At 35.1% G+C, this 16,746-nt stretch overlaps 1 protein-coding gene across 1 annotated transcript in view; it reads left to right on the top strand.

Moving 5' to 3' along the window:
* Positions 1–10,069: 10,069 nt before the first annotated feature.
* LOC126885352 (trichohyalin-like) overlaps positions 10,070–16,746 on the top strand; it is a 32,364-nt gene continuing 25,687 nt past the window's right edge. Inside the window, exon 1 of the mRNA XM_050651909.1 lies at positions 10,070–11,701. Coding sequence (XP_050507866.1) covers positions 10,070–11,701 — 1,632 coding nt within the window. The remainder of the gene's footprint in view (positions 11,702–16,746) is intronic.

Raw genomic sequence — 16,746 nt, 5'->3', positions numbered from 1 at the left:
ATAAAAAACATCATATTTTTTTTAAACGTTTGTTTTTTTACTAAACCTAATTTTTTTGCATCGGAAAAATTTTTTCAGCCTTTTTGGATCATTCCAAATATAGTAAGATAGAATTGATCCAAAAGATGGCATAACCCAGACATCCAAAGTGAAAGTTATCCTTCAACACCAAATTGTTCTATATGGTCCACATAATGTTCAGAAAAAAGTCACACCATTTTCAGCGTCGGGTTTGGGGGGGAGAGGGGGGAGAAATCGGTAAATTCGTAGTTTTTTAGGTTTTTCGTCAATATCTCTAAAACTGTGCGGTTTAGCATGAATAACCTTCTATATAAAAATATTCTACAATAAATTTGAAATAAAAAAGGTCCTATACATAATCCTTCTAAAATGAACGGTTCCAAAGTTACGGAGGTAGTATAGTATAATTGTTCCAAAAAAAGGCCTAACCCAGACATCCAAAATAAAAGTTTTCCTCCTTCACCAAATTGTTCTATGTGGTCCACATATGGTTCAGTAAAAAGTTACACCATTTTGAGCGTCCGGTTTGGGGGGGAGATGGGGGAGAAATCAGTAAATTAGTAGTTTTTTATGTTTTTTCGTCAATATTTCTAAAACTATACTTTAGCGTAAACAATGCTCTATACAAAAATGTTCTACATAAAATTTAAAACAAAAAGGTCCTATACATAATCGTTATAAAATCAACGGTTCCAGAGTTACGGAGGGTGAAAAGTGGAGGTTTTCGATACTTTTTATATTTTTTGGGCAATTAATGATGATTTTGGGTGGTAAGGTTGACGTTTTTTCAAGGGCTTATCACTAACATACCAACAGCCACTGAAATAGCAAATATGATTTATAAAACACAATCCTGTTAAAGAAAATCAGTAGGAAATTGCCCAAAAAAATATAAAAATTATCGAAAACCTCCACTTTTCACCCTCCGTAACTCTGGAACTGTTGATTTTATAACAATTATGTACACGACATTTTTTGTTTTAAATTTTATGTAGAACATTTTTGTATAGAACATTGTTTACGCTAAAGCATAGTTTTAGAAATATTGACGAAAGACATAAAAAAAACTACTAACTTACCGACTTCTTCCCCATCTCCCCCCCCCCCAAACAGGACGCTCAAAATGGTGTAATTTTTTACTGAACAATATGTGGACCATATAGAACAATTTGGTGTTGGAGAAAAACTTCTACTTCATATGTTTAGGTTAGGCCTTTTTTTGGACCAATTATATTATACTACCTCAGTAACTTTGAAACCGTTCATTTTAGAAGGATTATGGATAGGGCCTTTTTTATTTCAAATTTAATGTAGAACATTTTTGTATAAAAGTTGTTTATGCTAAATCTTATAGTTTTAGAAATATTTCCCCTCTCCCCCCCAAACCCGACGCTCAAAATGGTGTGACTTTTTTCTGAACATTATGTGGATCATATAGAACAATTTGGTGTTGGAGGATAACTTTCACTTTGGATGTCTGGTTTTGGGTCTAGTTATACCATACTAATAGAAAAGACGTGACTTTTTTGTAAATGTAATAGTTTTCGAGATATAAGCGATTGAAATTTTAAAAATTGCAAAGTAGGCTATTTTTAACCCTCAAAAACTATGTAAAACACCGACAATTTCAATGATACCAAGGTACGTCGATATTCTAAGAATATCGATTGATGAAATCCCGAAGAGCTTTTTGCAATACAATATCGAAAACCCGTTTGTTTTGAATTGCTACTCAAGCGGGAGCGACACTATTTTCAACCGTTTATGTATGTATGTAATCGGAGAATATTTTAAGTTTAAAAAAATTGTTTAAAATTTTTTTGACACATTTTTGACCCTGGGAACATGCAAATTTGTTAATAGTGAACCTTTCTAAGGAAGATGGTGAAAGAAAATTGGATCAGAATATTTTTCCGCACATTATGCATATTACATAAAATGTTGTATACATGCAACGGTTAAAAATAGTGTAGCGACCGCGACCGCTTGATTAGCAATTAAAAAACAAAGGGGTTTTCGACATTGTATTGCAAAAAGCTCTTCGGGACTTCATCAATCGATATTCTTAGAATATCTACGTACTTCGGTATCATTGAAATTTTAAGTGTTTTACATAGTTTTTGAGGGTTAAAATAGCCTATTTTGCAATTTTTAAAATTTCAAGCGCTTATATCTCGAAAACTATTACATTTACAAAAAAGTTACTTAAGGTCTTTTCTATTTGGAATGATCCAAAAAAAACCTGAAAAAATTTGTCCGATGCAAAAAAAAATTGTTTTAGGAAAAAACAAAAAACAAACGTTTAAAAAATATGACTTTTTGATCCTGGCAACATACAAATTTGTTAAGAGTGGATATTTCAAACAAGGTGGTGAAAAAAATTGAACTGAAATATTATTCCGCGCATATGTTTTCGCATGTTACATATACATGCATGCAACGGTTGCCAATCAGGCGCCCGCTTGATTGGCAATTAAAAATCAAAGGGGTTTTCGATATTGTATTGCAAAATATTGGCTTCATCAATCGATATTCTTAGAATATCTACGTACCTTGGTATCATTGAAATTTTAAGTGTTTTACATAGTTTTTGAGAGTTAAAAATAGCCTATTTTGCAATTTTTTAAATTTCAATCGCTTATATCTCGAAAACTATTACATTTACAAAAAAGTCACTTCATATCTTTTCTATTTGGAATGATCCAAAAAACATGAAAAAATTTGTCCGATGCAAAAATATTTGTTTTAGGAAAAAACAAAAAACAAACGTTTAAACAAAAATTTGACTTTTTGATCCTGGCAACATACAAATTTGTTAAGAGGGGATATTTTCAAACAAGGTGGTGAAAAAAATTGAATTGAAATATTATTCCGCACATATATTTACGCATGTTACATATACATGCATGCAACGGTTGCCAATCAAGCGCCCGCTTGATTGGCAATTAAAAATCAAAGGGGTTTTCGATATTGTATTGCAAAAAGCTATTCGGGATTTCATCAATCGATATTCAAAGAATATCTTCTTACATTGGCAACATCAAAATTTTCAGTTTTCACATAGTTTTTGCGGGTTAAAAATGGCCGATTTCGCAATTTTTAAATTTTTAATTGCTTTTATGTCAAAAACTATCAACTTTAGAGAAAGTTCACTTAAGACCTTTTCTGTCTGAAATAATCCAGAAAACCTAAAAAAACTTTGTTCGATGCAAAAAAAAATAATTTTGAAAAAAAAAACAAAAAAAAAACGTTTAAAAAAATTTTGACCCATTTTTGAAACTGGCAACATGCAAATTTGTTAAAAGTGGTCATTTTTAAGTAAGATTGTGCAAAAAATCCGAATCGGAATATTTTTCCTAGAGGATGCGCAGTGGATTTCTGGACCATAGAGACCGAAACGGACATATGGAAATGGTGGATAATCTCCGAATCGAAATGAAACATAAGTTGTTTTCAATTGAATGTACCTACATACTTAATTTAGGCACTTGACAATGACAAAAATACTTTACAAATGGGGCCTTTGGTGCTTTTGGTGCTTATTCGTTTTGAAAATTGGCGATCATTCTGGCTCTAATTATTTTATTAACTGATGCTTTAAATAGATTAGTTTCTGTTGTGGATAACCATTTCCTCAGGTTTTTTAACCATAATATTCTTCTTCTCCCTATTCCTTGCTTTCCGAATACTTTGCATTGAGAGATTATTTTCAGTAATCTGTATTTAGTGCCGTTTCTCATTACGAGTATGTGTCCGCAATATTCTAACTCTCTTCTTTTAATCATAATCATCACTTCTTTTTCTTTCTCCAATATTCGTAGTACGGTCGTATTGGTCATTTTGTCCGTCCATGATATTTTTAGGATTCATTTCATTTATTAAAAATTAATAAATAAAAATATTTTCTATTCTTGTTGGATCGGTACTCACTGGAGGGACCGTATATGTTCAAATAAAATCAGCACCTCTTTGTAAAGAAAATAAAGTTGACTTCTCAAAGTAACAAGACATTTACTCAACTCACACACACTACACATTACACTAGGTAGGTATGTGATTGCAAAATCAACTGTACCAATGGCCATTAGTTCTCGAGGCATTAAGCTAAATAAAAAATGACCATTATTAATCTCAAAAATTATCATTCTACTACCTCCAATAATTTATTGACAGATATTTACCTGTTACACGAGTATTTACAAAAATCTTACCTCATTCTGTACAAATTGTCCACTCTCTGATAGAATATAAAAAATTAGTATACCAGTTAAAATCAAGATAGTATGTGGTAAAACTTCACTTGATTTTATCATCTTAAAAAAACAAATAAATTATTAACCAATTAGTAATAGGTGTGTTTAAGCATCCGTTTCAAACGGTTTGAAACCATCAGCGAATTGTGGACCAGCGCGAGCAGGGGGAGAGCACTGGTGACTGTATTATGTTCTCTCACTGACCAACTGTTTGCTGACGGTTTTTAACTAGTTTGACTGTTTGCTAGAACACACCTAATATACAGGGTGAGACAGATAAAAGTCCTATTAGAAGTATCTCGAGAACTAAAGGAAACAGAATCATGAAAATTGGAATGAAGGGGTTTTGAAGAGTGATCCCTTTAATGAAAATATTTTCATCGATTTTCTACTTCCGGTTATACCGGAAGTGGCTTATAACTTCGTTTTTTTAAATAGAACATCCTATATATTTTTACATTTTTGGATTCTCCTGGATGTCTTCTTTCTTAAAATATGAGGTTTTGTAATGTTATACAGGGTAGTTTAAAAGATAATTACGTTTTTTTTCTTAATTTCCTAGCAATATTCACACCCTGTAGAATTGTAGTAGTTTGACGTCAGAAACTCTATTTATGTTCAAATGATCTTTAATATAGTCTACTATTGTTAAAAATTGTTAGTATAGCTAAATGTTGAATTGTACTATACAGGGTTGGTCGAAACTCGGAAAGAGTATTTTCTGAGTTTTCTTAAATGGAACACCCTATATTTTATTATTGTGGTGAAATGATATTTTATGCTACTTTTTTATTTCTTAAGCATTCCCTCTAACTGCTTTAATTTGTGAGTTGTTGGTGATTCAAGCCAAACATTAATTTCAACAAAAAATACGTGAAATTTTATTAGGTTGGCCGTGAAAATATTCAATCACAAATAATTTTTCGGAAATAAATACATATTAATCTAGACTGATCTTTAAAATTGCCAATAATGGTTGAGCTATCAAAATACCTACGTAGTTAATATTTTTGGCGCGATTAACAATTAAGCACAAATTAAAGCATTTAGGTATAGGGAATGCTTAAGAAATAAAAAAGTACCATAAAATGCTTTTTTATTGCAATACCAAAATACAGGGTGTTCCATTTAAGAAAATTCAGAAAATCCTCATTCCGGGTTTCGACCAACCCTGTATACTAAAATTTAACATTTAGCTATATTAATAATTTTTAATAATAGTAGACTATATTAAAAATCATTTTAACATAAATAGAGTTTTTGATATTCAATTACTACAATTCTACAGGGTGTGAAAGTTGCTACGAAATTAATAAAAAAACGTAATTAGCTTTTAAACTACCCTGTATAACATTACAAAACCGCATATTTTAAGAAAGAAGACATCGAGTAGAATCTAAAAATGTAAAAATATACAGGGTGTCCCATTAAAAAAAACGAAGTTTTAAGCAACTTCCGGTATAACCGGAAGTGGCAAATTGATGAAAATATTTTCATTAAATAGAGCACCCTTCAAAACCCCTTCATTCCAATTTTCATGATTGTGTTGCCTTTAGTTCTCTAAATATTTCTAATAGGCCAGTTATTTGCCTCACCCTATATGAGCCGCCACTGTAACTTGACTGTCTGAATATTTTGAATTGGGACATTCGTTTATATATTTTCGAGTAGGGATGGCGGTTGTTGACACAACACCGGTTTTTGGTTATACCGGTTTTTTACTTAAAGTTTAACCTGGCGGTTAAAACCGTTAAAAACCGGTGTTCGGTTTTTTAATCAATAGCCAATACCCATTAAGGTTACAATGTTACATTTATATAAACTTTACATAGTGTGCGATACTCCATTTAGGGGTCGCCAACTTCTTGAAAATTTCAAGATCTTGTTTTGATCTTGTCTTGATTTCAAGACAAGATCAAGACAAGAAGTAATTTTAGATTTCAAGGCAAGACAACAAATTTTATGTCAATACCAAGATTTCTTGTCAAGAAAGCAAGAACTCTTGAAATGTCTTGACTAATAATGAAAACTCTAAAACGTATTTATTTTTGAAAAAGATAACATTATTTTAACATAACACAGTTTAATTTACAGAACAGGAAGAAGCCAGTTACCGAAGAATTACAAATTAACGCAATAAAACCAGAAGAATGGGTAACTCATTTCGAGAATCTATACAAAGACGATAACGACGATAATAATGAAGTACAAAGAAATGACCTACAAAACATTCACCAAGAAGAAACAGAGAATGACAACATCACCCAAGAAGAAGTAAACGAAGCAATCAAAAGATCAAAAAATAGAAAATCACCAGGTCCGGATAATATACCAAATGAATTAATTAAATACGGAGGTACAAAAATAATAGAAGAGATAACAACATTATTCCAAAAAATTGTAAACAACATGACAGTACCAGAGGAATGGAGAGAGAGTATAACAATACCCATCTACAAGAAAGGCGTAAAGACAGATCCTACGAACTACCGAGGAATTACACTACTCAATTCTACATCAAAACTATTGACAAAAATTATATCCCAAAAAATATATAAGAAAGCCGGTGTATTGGAAGAACAACAGGGTTTTCGCTTAAACAGATCTACAATAGACGCTATTTTCATAATGCGACAATTAGTTGAGAAATCAATAGAATTCGACAAGCCCATGTTCACATGCTTTGTAGATCTGAAAAGAAAAACATAGGTCAGAGGTATAGAAACATAATCAAAGAGCTCAATAGATCCAACAAAACACGAATTAAAACCACACACGGGCTCACGGAAGAAATCAAAATCAATGCAGGCATTAGACAAGGGGACAGCCTCAGTCCATGCCTATTTAATTTAATAATGGATGAAGTTATAGGTAGTGTTAACATAATGAATCAGGGATACAAAATGGGTAACCGAACCATGAGAATACTTTGCTACGCAGATGATGCAATCTTAATAGCCGAAAACGAAGATGACTTACAACGCCTACTACAAAAATTCAAAATAACCGCCGAAAAGTATAACCTGACACTATCCAAAGAGAAAACCCAATCGATGGTAATATCCAGGAACCCAATTAGATGTAAGTTAGTAGTGGACGACCATATAATCGAACAGGTAATAGATTGCAGATACTTAGGTGTGGAAATATCTAGCGACAGGCATCTGTGGCAAGAATCAAAACATCAGGCAATTAACGCAGCGAGAATATCTGGTTTCCTGAGGGATATAATCTGGCGGAATAAATATATGAGCACCGAAAGCAAAGTCCGCATTTATAAGACATGTGTTAGACCCGTAATGACATACGCAGCTGAGACAAGGGCCGAGGCAACAAAGACCAAACAGATAATGAGAACAACAGAGATGAAAACCCTAAGATCCATAAGAGGTATCACACTCAGAGATAGAGTACGAAACGAAGACACATTGAGAGAGCTAGGCGTTCAGGACGTAGTGAGATGGACAAGAGCGCGACGACGCATGTGGAGGGACCACGTAGATCGGATGGACCCTGAACGTATGGCGCATTGGGCGAAAACACAGAAGCCCAACACCAAGCGACCCATAGGAAGACCCAAAAAACGATGGTACGAGAGTTGGAGCTCCGGATCGCAGCAAAGACTGTAACAGAAGAAACAGGACATAGTCCTATTACAAGAAGAAGAAGAAGAAGAAGACATTTTAATTTATTGAACACTTCTTTAGCTAAACGGATTTACAAAAATGTAAACTAAATATAATAATAAATGATATAACCTACCTAACCCTGTTTAAAATAAAATTGCAAACTAGATTTTATTTAAATAACAAATTTAGCACATTTTTAAATCGGAGCTGATAAGCCATGCATTAAGGCAGCTAAAACTTCTCATGGAGTCAACGCCTAGCCGATTTCTTGGGTTTGTTATTGTTAAAGCTGCTCTTGAAAATAGCCTTTTCTGCGACCAAACTTCTGCGCTCTTGAGAAATATGTCTTTTTTCTCACTTGTTGTACAATACACTATTATACTAAGGATTTCCACAGTTTTCACTGTATTCCTTCACTCAACCGTTCTCTCCAGCTCTTTCTGTCTTGCCAGTCACCTTCTTGTAGATTTCTTCTCTTAATTATTTCGTCGACTTCATCTCTGAAGGATCTTCGTGGCCAGCCTCTTTTCCTTATGCCTATCAGGCTCCTCTCTAGTATTCTGTTTATCCAAAAATTTTGGTCTATTCTTCTGATATGTCCGTACCAGGTTAATCTCTTCTGTTTGATGTAGTCTCTGGTTCTATGTCCTGAGTTCACTCCCATTCTCCTCTTAATCTCTATGTTATTTATTCTGTCTCTTCTTGTTACTCTGCAGCTTCTTCTTGGGAATTCCATCTATATTGCTCTTATTTTGTTTTTATGTAAATGTTCTTATCCCACAGCATCGGGTTAAATTTCCGTATACAGTCTCTTGTTCATACGAGTATATTTTTGATATTGTGTCACATTGTTCCTTTATTTGTTATTATGAAACCTAAATACTTGTACATGTCTGTTTCTCTTTTTTGTTTACCTTCGTCTATTTCCAGCTGTTTTATTTCTGTATTCTCTGTTGTTAGGTATTCAGTTTTCTATAGGTTTATTTCCATCCCATGCTTTGTATATTCTTGTCTTGAAAGACAGAGTTTCATACTTATCAAATAAAAAACGAGCGCAGTTTCAGGGTTGTTCTTAAGAACATGCATTACTCGATGGATAAAAATCTTATAAAAAGGGAAATAAAAGAGGAAGGCCACACTGTTAGAAACATTTGGAACATCAAACACCCTAAAACTAAAGATCAGCTATCACTATTTTTCGTCGAGCTGGTACCTTCTGATAATAATAGAAATATATATGACATCGAGTTCCTATTAAACCATAAGATTAAAATTGAACCACCGTACCAAAAAAGAGAGATACCACAATGCTCTCGATGTCAACGATATGGACATACCAAGTCGTACTGCCACCTTAGACCACGATGTGTAAAGTGCACTGGGGATCATGCAACAGAGCAATGCACTAATAAAGAAAGAAGTGCCAACGTCAATTGTGTACTCTGCGAGGGAGACCACCCATCAAACTACAAAGGTTGCAGGGTATACAAGGAGCTACAAACGAAAAAATTCCCAACGATTAGACCCAGGCCTAGCATGCCAATTAATCATGCACAACATGTCCAAGCAGGAGTTACCTACGCCCAAATCGTTAATAACTCAAAACAAATTACGAATAGTAATACAAATCAAACAGAAGTAACTACTACCAATCCCTCCCGCCTCAAATGACATGGCTGAACTAAATAATATGTTAAAAGTCCTGATGAAACAAATGGGTACACTGTTAAATCGTCTCACCACCGTCGTCACTAAATTAACAAAATGATCAAATTTTAAAAAATAGCTATTTGGAATGCCAACGGGCTAACAAATCATGCTCAAGAGGTTAAAGCTTTTATACTGTTATGACAGTTCCGTAGATTGTTCCTACATAGAAAGAGTCCCTCGACGTGAAAGAAGAAGTAGTCACGTACGAGAATGTTCTGGATGTCATGGAATAACCCAGAAATGTCTGGTGACGTCTAGAACGTCAGAAAACTATATAAACATTGTGTTTGACATTTGATAGTTCAGTTGTATTTGAGATTTTGAGTATAAAAAGTTGTCAGTTTGTTCAAGTTGTTAACGTATTGTAATATTGTATTGGAGTTTAAATAAAGTATTTTAAAGAAGTTGTAACATTGGCGACAGCGGTGGGATAAGAAGACATTAAGTAATTTGTATATGGTGAATACAAGATCTACTAAACTCGAGAAAGAAATGGATACATCCGGACCACCAGAATGGTTTTTAAAAATGGAAGAGTTAAAAGAGAAACGTAGGCAAGAAGAGAAAGAAAATGAGGAGAAACATAGGCAAGCAGAGAAAGAAAATGAAGAGAAACGTAGGCAAGAAGAGGAGGAGAGGCGTAGACAAGTAGAGGTAGAAATAATAAATAGTTTGTCACAAATTCAAGAAAGTTTTACATTAGAGGTAAGTCAAATTAATAGTAGAATAGACACATTAGAAGAAAAACAAAGCTATTTAGATAATAAACTAGAACAGCAACAAAATGATTTAAAGCAACAACAAGATAATTTAAAATCTAGTTTAGAAAGACAAATAGTTATGTTAGAACGAAAAATTAATACCCAAGCTTCTTTATCTCGTATTGTTTCAGTAACGAATGTCGAATCTGAAACAGCCCCTTCATCTTCACATCCCCTAAATCTTCTTGAATCAGGCACAATCAGAAATAGCAAAATTTTGAAACCACCCACCTTCGATGGCCAAACAGCATGGGAAACGTATCGTTTCCAATTTGAAGCTGCAGCTAAAGCAAATGGCTGGAATGAGAACGAAATGGCAGCTTCCTTGGTGGTGTCGCTTCGAGGTCAGGCAGCGACCGTTTTGCAATTTCTTCCCCAGGATGCACCCAATTATACCTCTCTCGTACAAGCTTTAGAGACAAGGTATGGCCAGCAACATCTGAAGCAGGTTTTTCAAAGTCAGCTGAAAGTTCGATATCAAAAACGTAATGAGAGCCTGCAAGAATTTGAAGCCGATATTAAAAGATTATTACATTTGGCATATCCTCAGGCACCAGGAGATTTTCTGGAACAAATCGGTATACAGGCTTTCATAGATGGACTGCATGATATCGAAATGCAACAGGCTCTGCGATTACAATACCACAAAACGCTAGATAAAGCACTAATCTCAGCTCAGGAGTACGAAGCGGCGAAAAATATTTCTAGATCTCTTCCACAATTAAAAGAAATAAGATTTACAGAAAATAAGCAAGTCACTACCACAGATAATGAACAACTAGTTTTATCCCAGATATTAAGCTTACTACAAAATATCCAACAAAAACCTCGAAATGAAAACAGAAGAGGTTTTAACTGCGGAAGAATGGGACATCTAAAATCCAATTGCAGAAGCCGATCCCAAGCACAAAAAGAAGAATACAAGAATGAGATCAGAAGGTCGCCTAGTTCGACATCCAGAAGCCTGTCGCAAAGTCTCACTAGAAATGATGGTAGATGGTCACTAAGAAACAGATTTCCTACAACTGACCATAGAAAGGAAGAAAATACACTGGAATTTGAAGTTAGCCATTTGAAGGAACAACTAGCGATTAGTAAAAATAAAATAGAAAGATTAAGAGAACAGGTGACAATATTGCAAGAAGAGTGTAAGGTAATTCAAAATAATGCAAAAACTACACAGTCCAATCTGGAAAACGAATGTCAAAAACTGATGAAAGAGAAGAATGTGTTAAATAAACAATTTCAAGAATACCAAAATGCATTAAATGAATTACAAGTTCAAAGCCAACGTCAGCTAGCACAAAAAGAGAATGTAACCGAAGAAGTTAGTCTGCGGATGACCACAGTTGAACAGCAAGAAGATAATGACCAGATTTCTCTGGAAAACATTAAGAAGAGTCAAAAGAAAGATAACGACTTAAGAGTTATACGAGATTGGCTTAAAAATGGAGTAAGACCTCTTTGGCAGGAAATATCTAAATACAGTCGAACTATAAAGGCGTACTGGGCTCAATGGGAATCCTTGCATCTTTCGAATGGTTTGTTATATCGGAAGTGGGAAAGTACCGATGGAGTACGTATAGTTCAACAAGTGGTACTGCCAAAATCACACATTAAATTGTGTTGCAAGAACTTCATAGCAGCCTGTCTGGAGGACATTTTGGGGTAAAAAGGACACTGGCCAGGATTCGAGACAGATTTTATTGGATCAATTGTCGCCGAGGTGTAGAAGAATGGTGTAAGAAATGCGACTTGTGTAACGGTAGAAAAGGCCCTAGAACAAGAAGTCGTGGTAAAATGGCACAATATCTTTCCGGAGAGCCTTTTGAACGACTTGCAGTTGATATTCTCGGTCCACTTCCAACGACAGAGAGAGGTAACAAGTACTTAATGGTTGCAATGGATTATTTTTCAAAATGGCCTGAAATTGCACCTCTTCCTAATCAAGAAGCGACGACTGTAGCGGAAGCATTCATAACACACGTCGTGTCAAGACATGGAGTTCCTTTAGAGTTGCATTCTGACCAGGGACGAAATTTTGAATCCGAATTATGGCAAGAACTAATGAAAATCTTGGGTATTAAGAAAACTCGAACTACGCCTCTCCACCCACAATCAGACGGAATGATCGAAAGACATAATAGAACTATTTGTCAATACCTCTCAATGTTTGTTGCTGATAATCAAAAAGATTGGGATACCCTAATACCTCTATTCCTGTTAGCCTACAGAAGTTCTGAACATGAAGCAACCGGTTATTCTCCATCAATGATGATCACCGGAAGAGAAATGAAGCTTCCTCAAGATCTTATTTTCGGAAAATTGCCTACCTGTGAAGAAGAACCCTCATCCCTGACGTACCTAGAAAGCTTAAGAGAAAAACTGGAAAAAGTCCACGAATTTGCTCGTAAAAGTTTGAAGCTTCAAAGTGATAAAGCCAAGTCCAGGTTCGATGTGCAAGCTACTGGGACAATTTTCGAAAGGGGTGACCCAGTATGGCTATACAATCCCACACGCAAGAAAGGACTTTGTCCGAAACTTCAACGAAACTGGGAAGGCCCGTACACCGTCTTAAAGAAAATAAATGATCTAGTCTACCGCATCCAGTTTTCAGCGAGAAGTAAACCCAAGGTAGTTCACATTGAGAGATTAGCCCCATATCATGGAACTAATCCACCCTGTTGGCTTCAACCAGACCCTGATAGACCAGTTATTCGAGGCGAATAACTATAAAGGAGGGAGCAGTGTTATGACAGTTCCGTAGATTGTTCCTACATAGAAAGAGTCTCTCGACGTGAAAGAAGAAGTAGTCACGTACGAGAATGTTCTGGATGTCATGGAATAACCCAGAAATGTCTGGTGACGTCTAGAATGTCAGAAAACTATATAAACATTGTGTTTGACATTTGATAGTTCAGTTGTATTTGAGATTTTGAGTATAAAAAGTTGTCAGTTTGTTCAAGTTGTTAACGTATTGTAATATTGTATTGGAGTTTAAATAAAGTATTTTAAAGAAGTTGTAACAATACTAATACACAACATAGACATAATGTTAATATCTGAAACACACTTTACAAATAGAAGCTATCTGAGGATTCCCAACCATGCAATATATAACACCAAACATCCAGATGGCACTGCACATGGAGGAACTGCAATCATAATTAAGTCATCGATAAAACACCACGAGTTAAATAAGTTTAAAAGAGACTATATACAAGCAACAAGTATTAGCATAGAAGACTGGAACGGTCCCTTAACAGTAACTGCAGTATATAGTCCACCACGACATACTATAGCCAAAAATCAATACCAAGAATTCTTCAACACACTTGGAAACAGGTTTCTAGCAGGCGGCGATTATAACGCAAAACACACTCACTGGGGATCCAGGCTAATAACCCTGAAAGCTAGGCAATTATACATGGCAATGGAAACCAACAACCTTAAATACATATCTACTGGCGAACCCACATATTGGCCCACAGACACAAACAAAATTCCAGATTTGGTTGATTTCTGTGTGACGAAAGGAATACCACTTGAATCCCAGACAGCACAATCTTGTTTCGATCTTTCATCCGACCACTCTCCTGTCTTGGTCATGATATCCACGAATATCCTCGAAACAGAACGTCCACCATATCTAAGTAGTAAATATACCAATTGGATTAAATTCCGGGCTATCCTTGATGAGAGATTGGATCTAAACATCCCACTAAAATCGGAAGGCGAAATTGACGAAGCAGTAATTCAATTAAGTAAGATAATTCAGGAAGCTGGCTGGCAGTCAACGCCTACACAACCAAGAACAATCATACACAAAGATTTACCCAACGAAATAAGAGAAAAAATCGCAGAAAAAAGAAGACTAAGAAAAGTATGGCAAAGAACCCGCGCACCTCAGGATAAAAATAGATTAAACCAAGCTACAGCGCGACTAAAAACTTTGTTAAACAACAATAAAAACAACGACATAAAACGATATCTACAAAATCTATCTGCCACGGAAACCTCCGAATACTCGCTATGGAAGGCAACACGAAAGATTAACAGACCACAACTCTCTAATCCGCCTATCCGGGCCAGTAACCGACGATGGGCTAAAAGTAACAACGAAAAAGCCACAGTCTTTGCCAAATACCTGGAGGAAGTGTTCCAACCACATACCCAAAACAACAACTCTGATGCAGAAGATAATATTCAATTGCATTTAGAATATCCATACCAACTAGAAGCATCGTTGGAGAAATTCACAGCCAAACAAGTTTTCAACAAATTCCAAACAGATATGAATCCGAAAAAGTCCCCAGGGTTCGACTTAATCACTGCAAGAATTTTACAAGAACTTCCCAAGAAAGGAGTGCAATATTTGACAAATATTTTTAACGCAATCTTATGAACTGGTTACTATCCCCTTTTGTGGAAAGTGGCACAAATCATCTTAACACCCAAACCAGGCAAGCCTGTAGAAGAACTTAAGTCCTATAGACCTATCAGTCTACTTTCAGTGATGTCAAAGGTTTTTGAAAAGCTCTTACTAGACAGATTACAGCAAATCCTCGTGGAAAAGCAGCTAATACCCAACCACAAGTTTGGATTTAGACAACAACATGCTACCACCGAGCAAATTCATCGAGTCTGCAATTCCATAAACAAAGCCTTAGAAGAGAAGCAATACTGCTCTGCAGCCTTTTTGGATGTCTCGCAGGCTTTTGATAAAGTCTGGCATACTGGCCTGCTATACAAAATAAGAGAAGTCCTTCCTCTCAACTTCTTTCTAATCCTCAAGTCCTATCTCTCCGACCGCCATTTCCTTGTAAAAGTTAAAGTTCAGTGCACTAACTTATATCCAATCAAAGATGGAGTACCTCAGGGTAGTGTCCTTGGACCAGTTCTCTACCTACTCTACACAGCAGATCTTCCTACAAGCCAAAACATCATCACAGCCACATATGCAGATGACACAGCAATCATTGCAGCTCACTCAAACCCGTACATCGCCTCGCAACTGCTCCACACAAATCTCGACAGAATAAATATCTGGTTACAAACATGGCAAATTAAAGTAAACGAAAGCAAGTCAGTACATATAACGTTCACTAATCGAAAAGATACGTGTCCAACCGTCTCATTAAATAATCAAGTACTACAACAAAAGGATGATGTAAATTACCTAGGTAGGCACTTGGACCGCAGATTAACGTGGAAGAAACACGTATTCACGAAAAAAAAACAGTTGGGTCTGAAACTCAATAAAATGTACTGGCTGATAGGAAAAAGGTCACAACTGAGTTTGTACAATAAAATTTTAGTATACAAGGCAGTGATTAAGCCAATATGGAGCTATGGTATCCAACTGTGGGGATCTGCGTCGAGATCCAATATCGACATCCTGGAGAGATTCCAATCGAAACCTTGCGCATTATCACAAATGCACCGTGGTACATGCCCAATGAACACATCAATCGTGATCTCCAAATTAATGAAGACTGTCAAAGAAGAAATTGCCAGTTACGCCCAAAAATACGACATCCGAATACAAAACCACCCCAACAGGCTAGCGAAGAACCTAATGAGACCCCAAGTAAACAGAAGACTAAAGCGCCACACTCCAAGCGATCTACGAACAAGATTTTAAATTTTTAATTTTCAAAAATATTTTATTTATTAGAGTTTTATTTATAGGGTTTTATTTATTAGTCACAAATAATTTTGTTAAGTACTAAAATTATAATTTCATAGGTTATTGTCACTGGAAAATCTCCTGCAAGTCTCTTTTAATTGTTAAACAATTTACTTATTGTAATCATTATTACAGATTGTAAATAAATGGGATGTTAAAAAAAATTATTTTAACATAACACATTTTAAATTATTGAACACTTTTTTTGCTAAACGGATTTACAAAAATGTAAACTAAAAATAATAATAAATGATATAACCTACCTAACCCTGTTTAAAATAAAATTGCAAACTAGATTTTATTTAAATAACAAATTTAGCATATTTTTAAATCGGAGCTGATAAGCCATGCATTAAGGCAGCTAAAACTTCTCATAGAGTCAACGCCTAGCCGATTTCTTGGGTTTGTTATTGTTAAAGCTGCTCTTGAAAATAGCCTTTCCTGCTGTTGTTCTGAAGCTATTTTCTTGTGGCATTTTTACAATTTTAACAATTTAGAATGGGAAATAAGCCACAATATTATTAAAAAATGATTTTTATTAACGTTTCGACGCCTAAATCAAATTGTCTTTTTAAAGACAGATCACATGCTATGATTTTTTTTTTGTGACGGATATTCTTGAGTTGGGGTTGATTTCATGTAATCGAATGAACTATCTTTCAGTAAAGTCGTCCCAGGAACGC

This window comes from Diabrotica virgifera, chromosome 5, assembly GCF_917563875.1.
Source record: "Diabrotica virgifera virgifera chromosome 5, PGI_DIABVI_V3a".
Classification (NCBI taxonomy): Eukaryota; Metazoa; Arthropoda; class Insecta; order Coleoptera; family Chrysomelidae; genus Diabrotica; species Diabrotica virgifera.
This window is presented reverse-complemented; position numbering and strand designations above follow the sequence as displayed.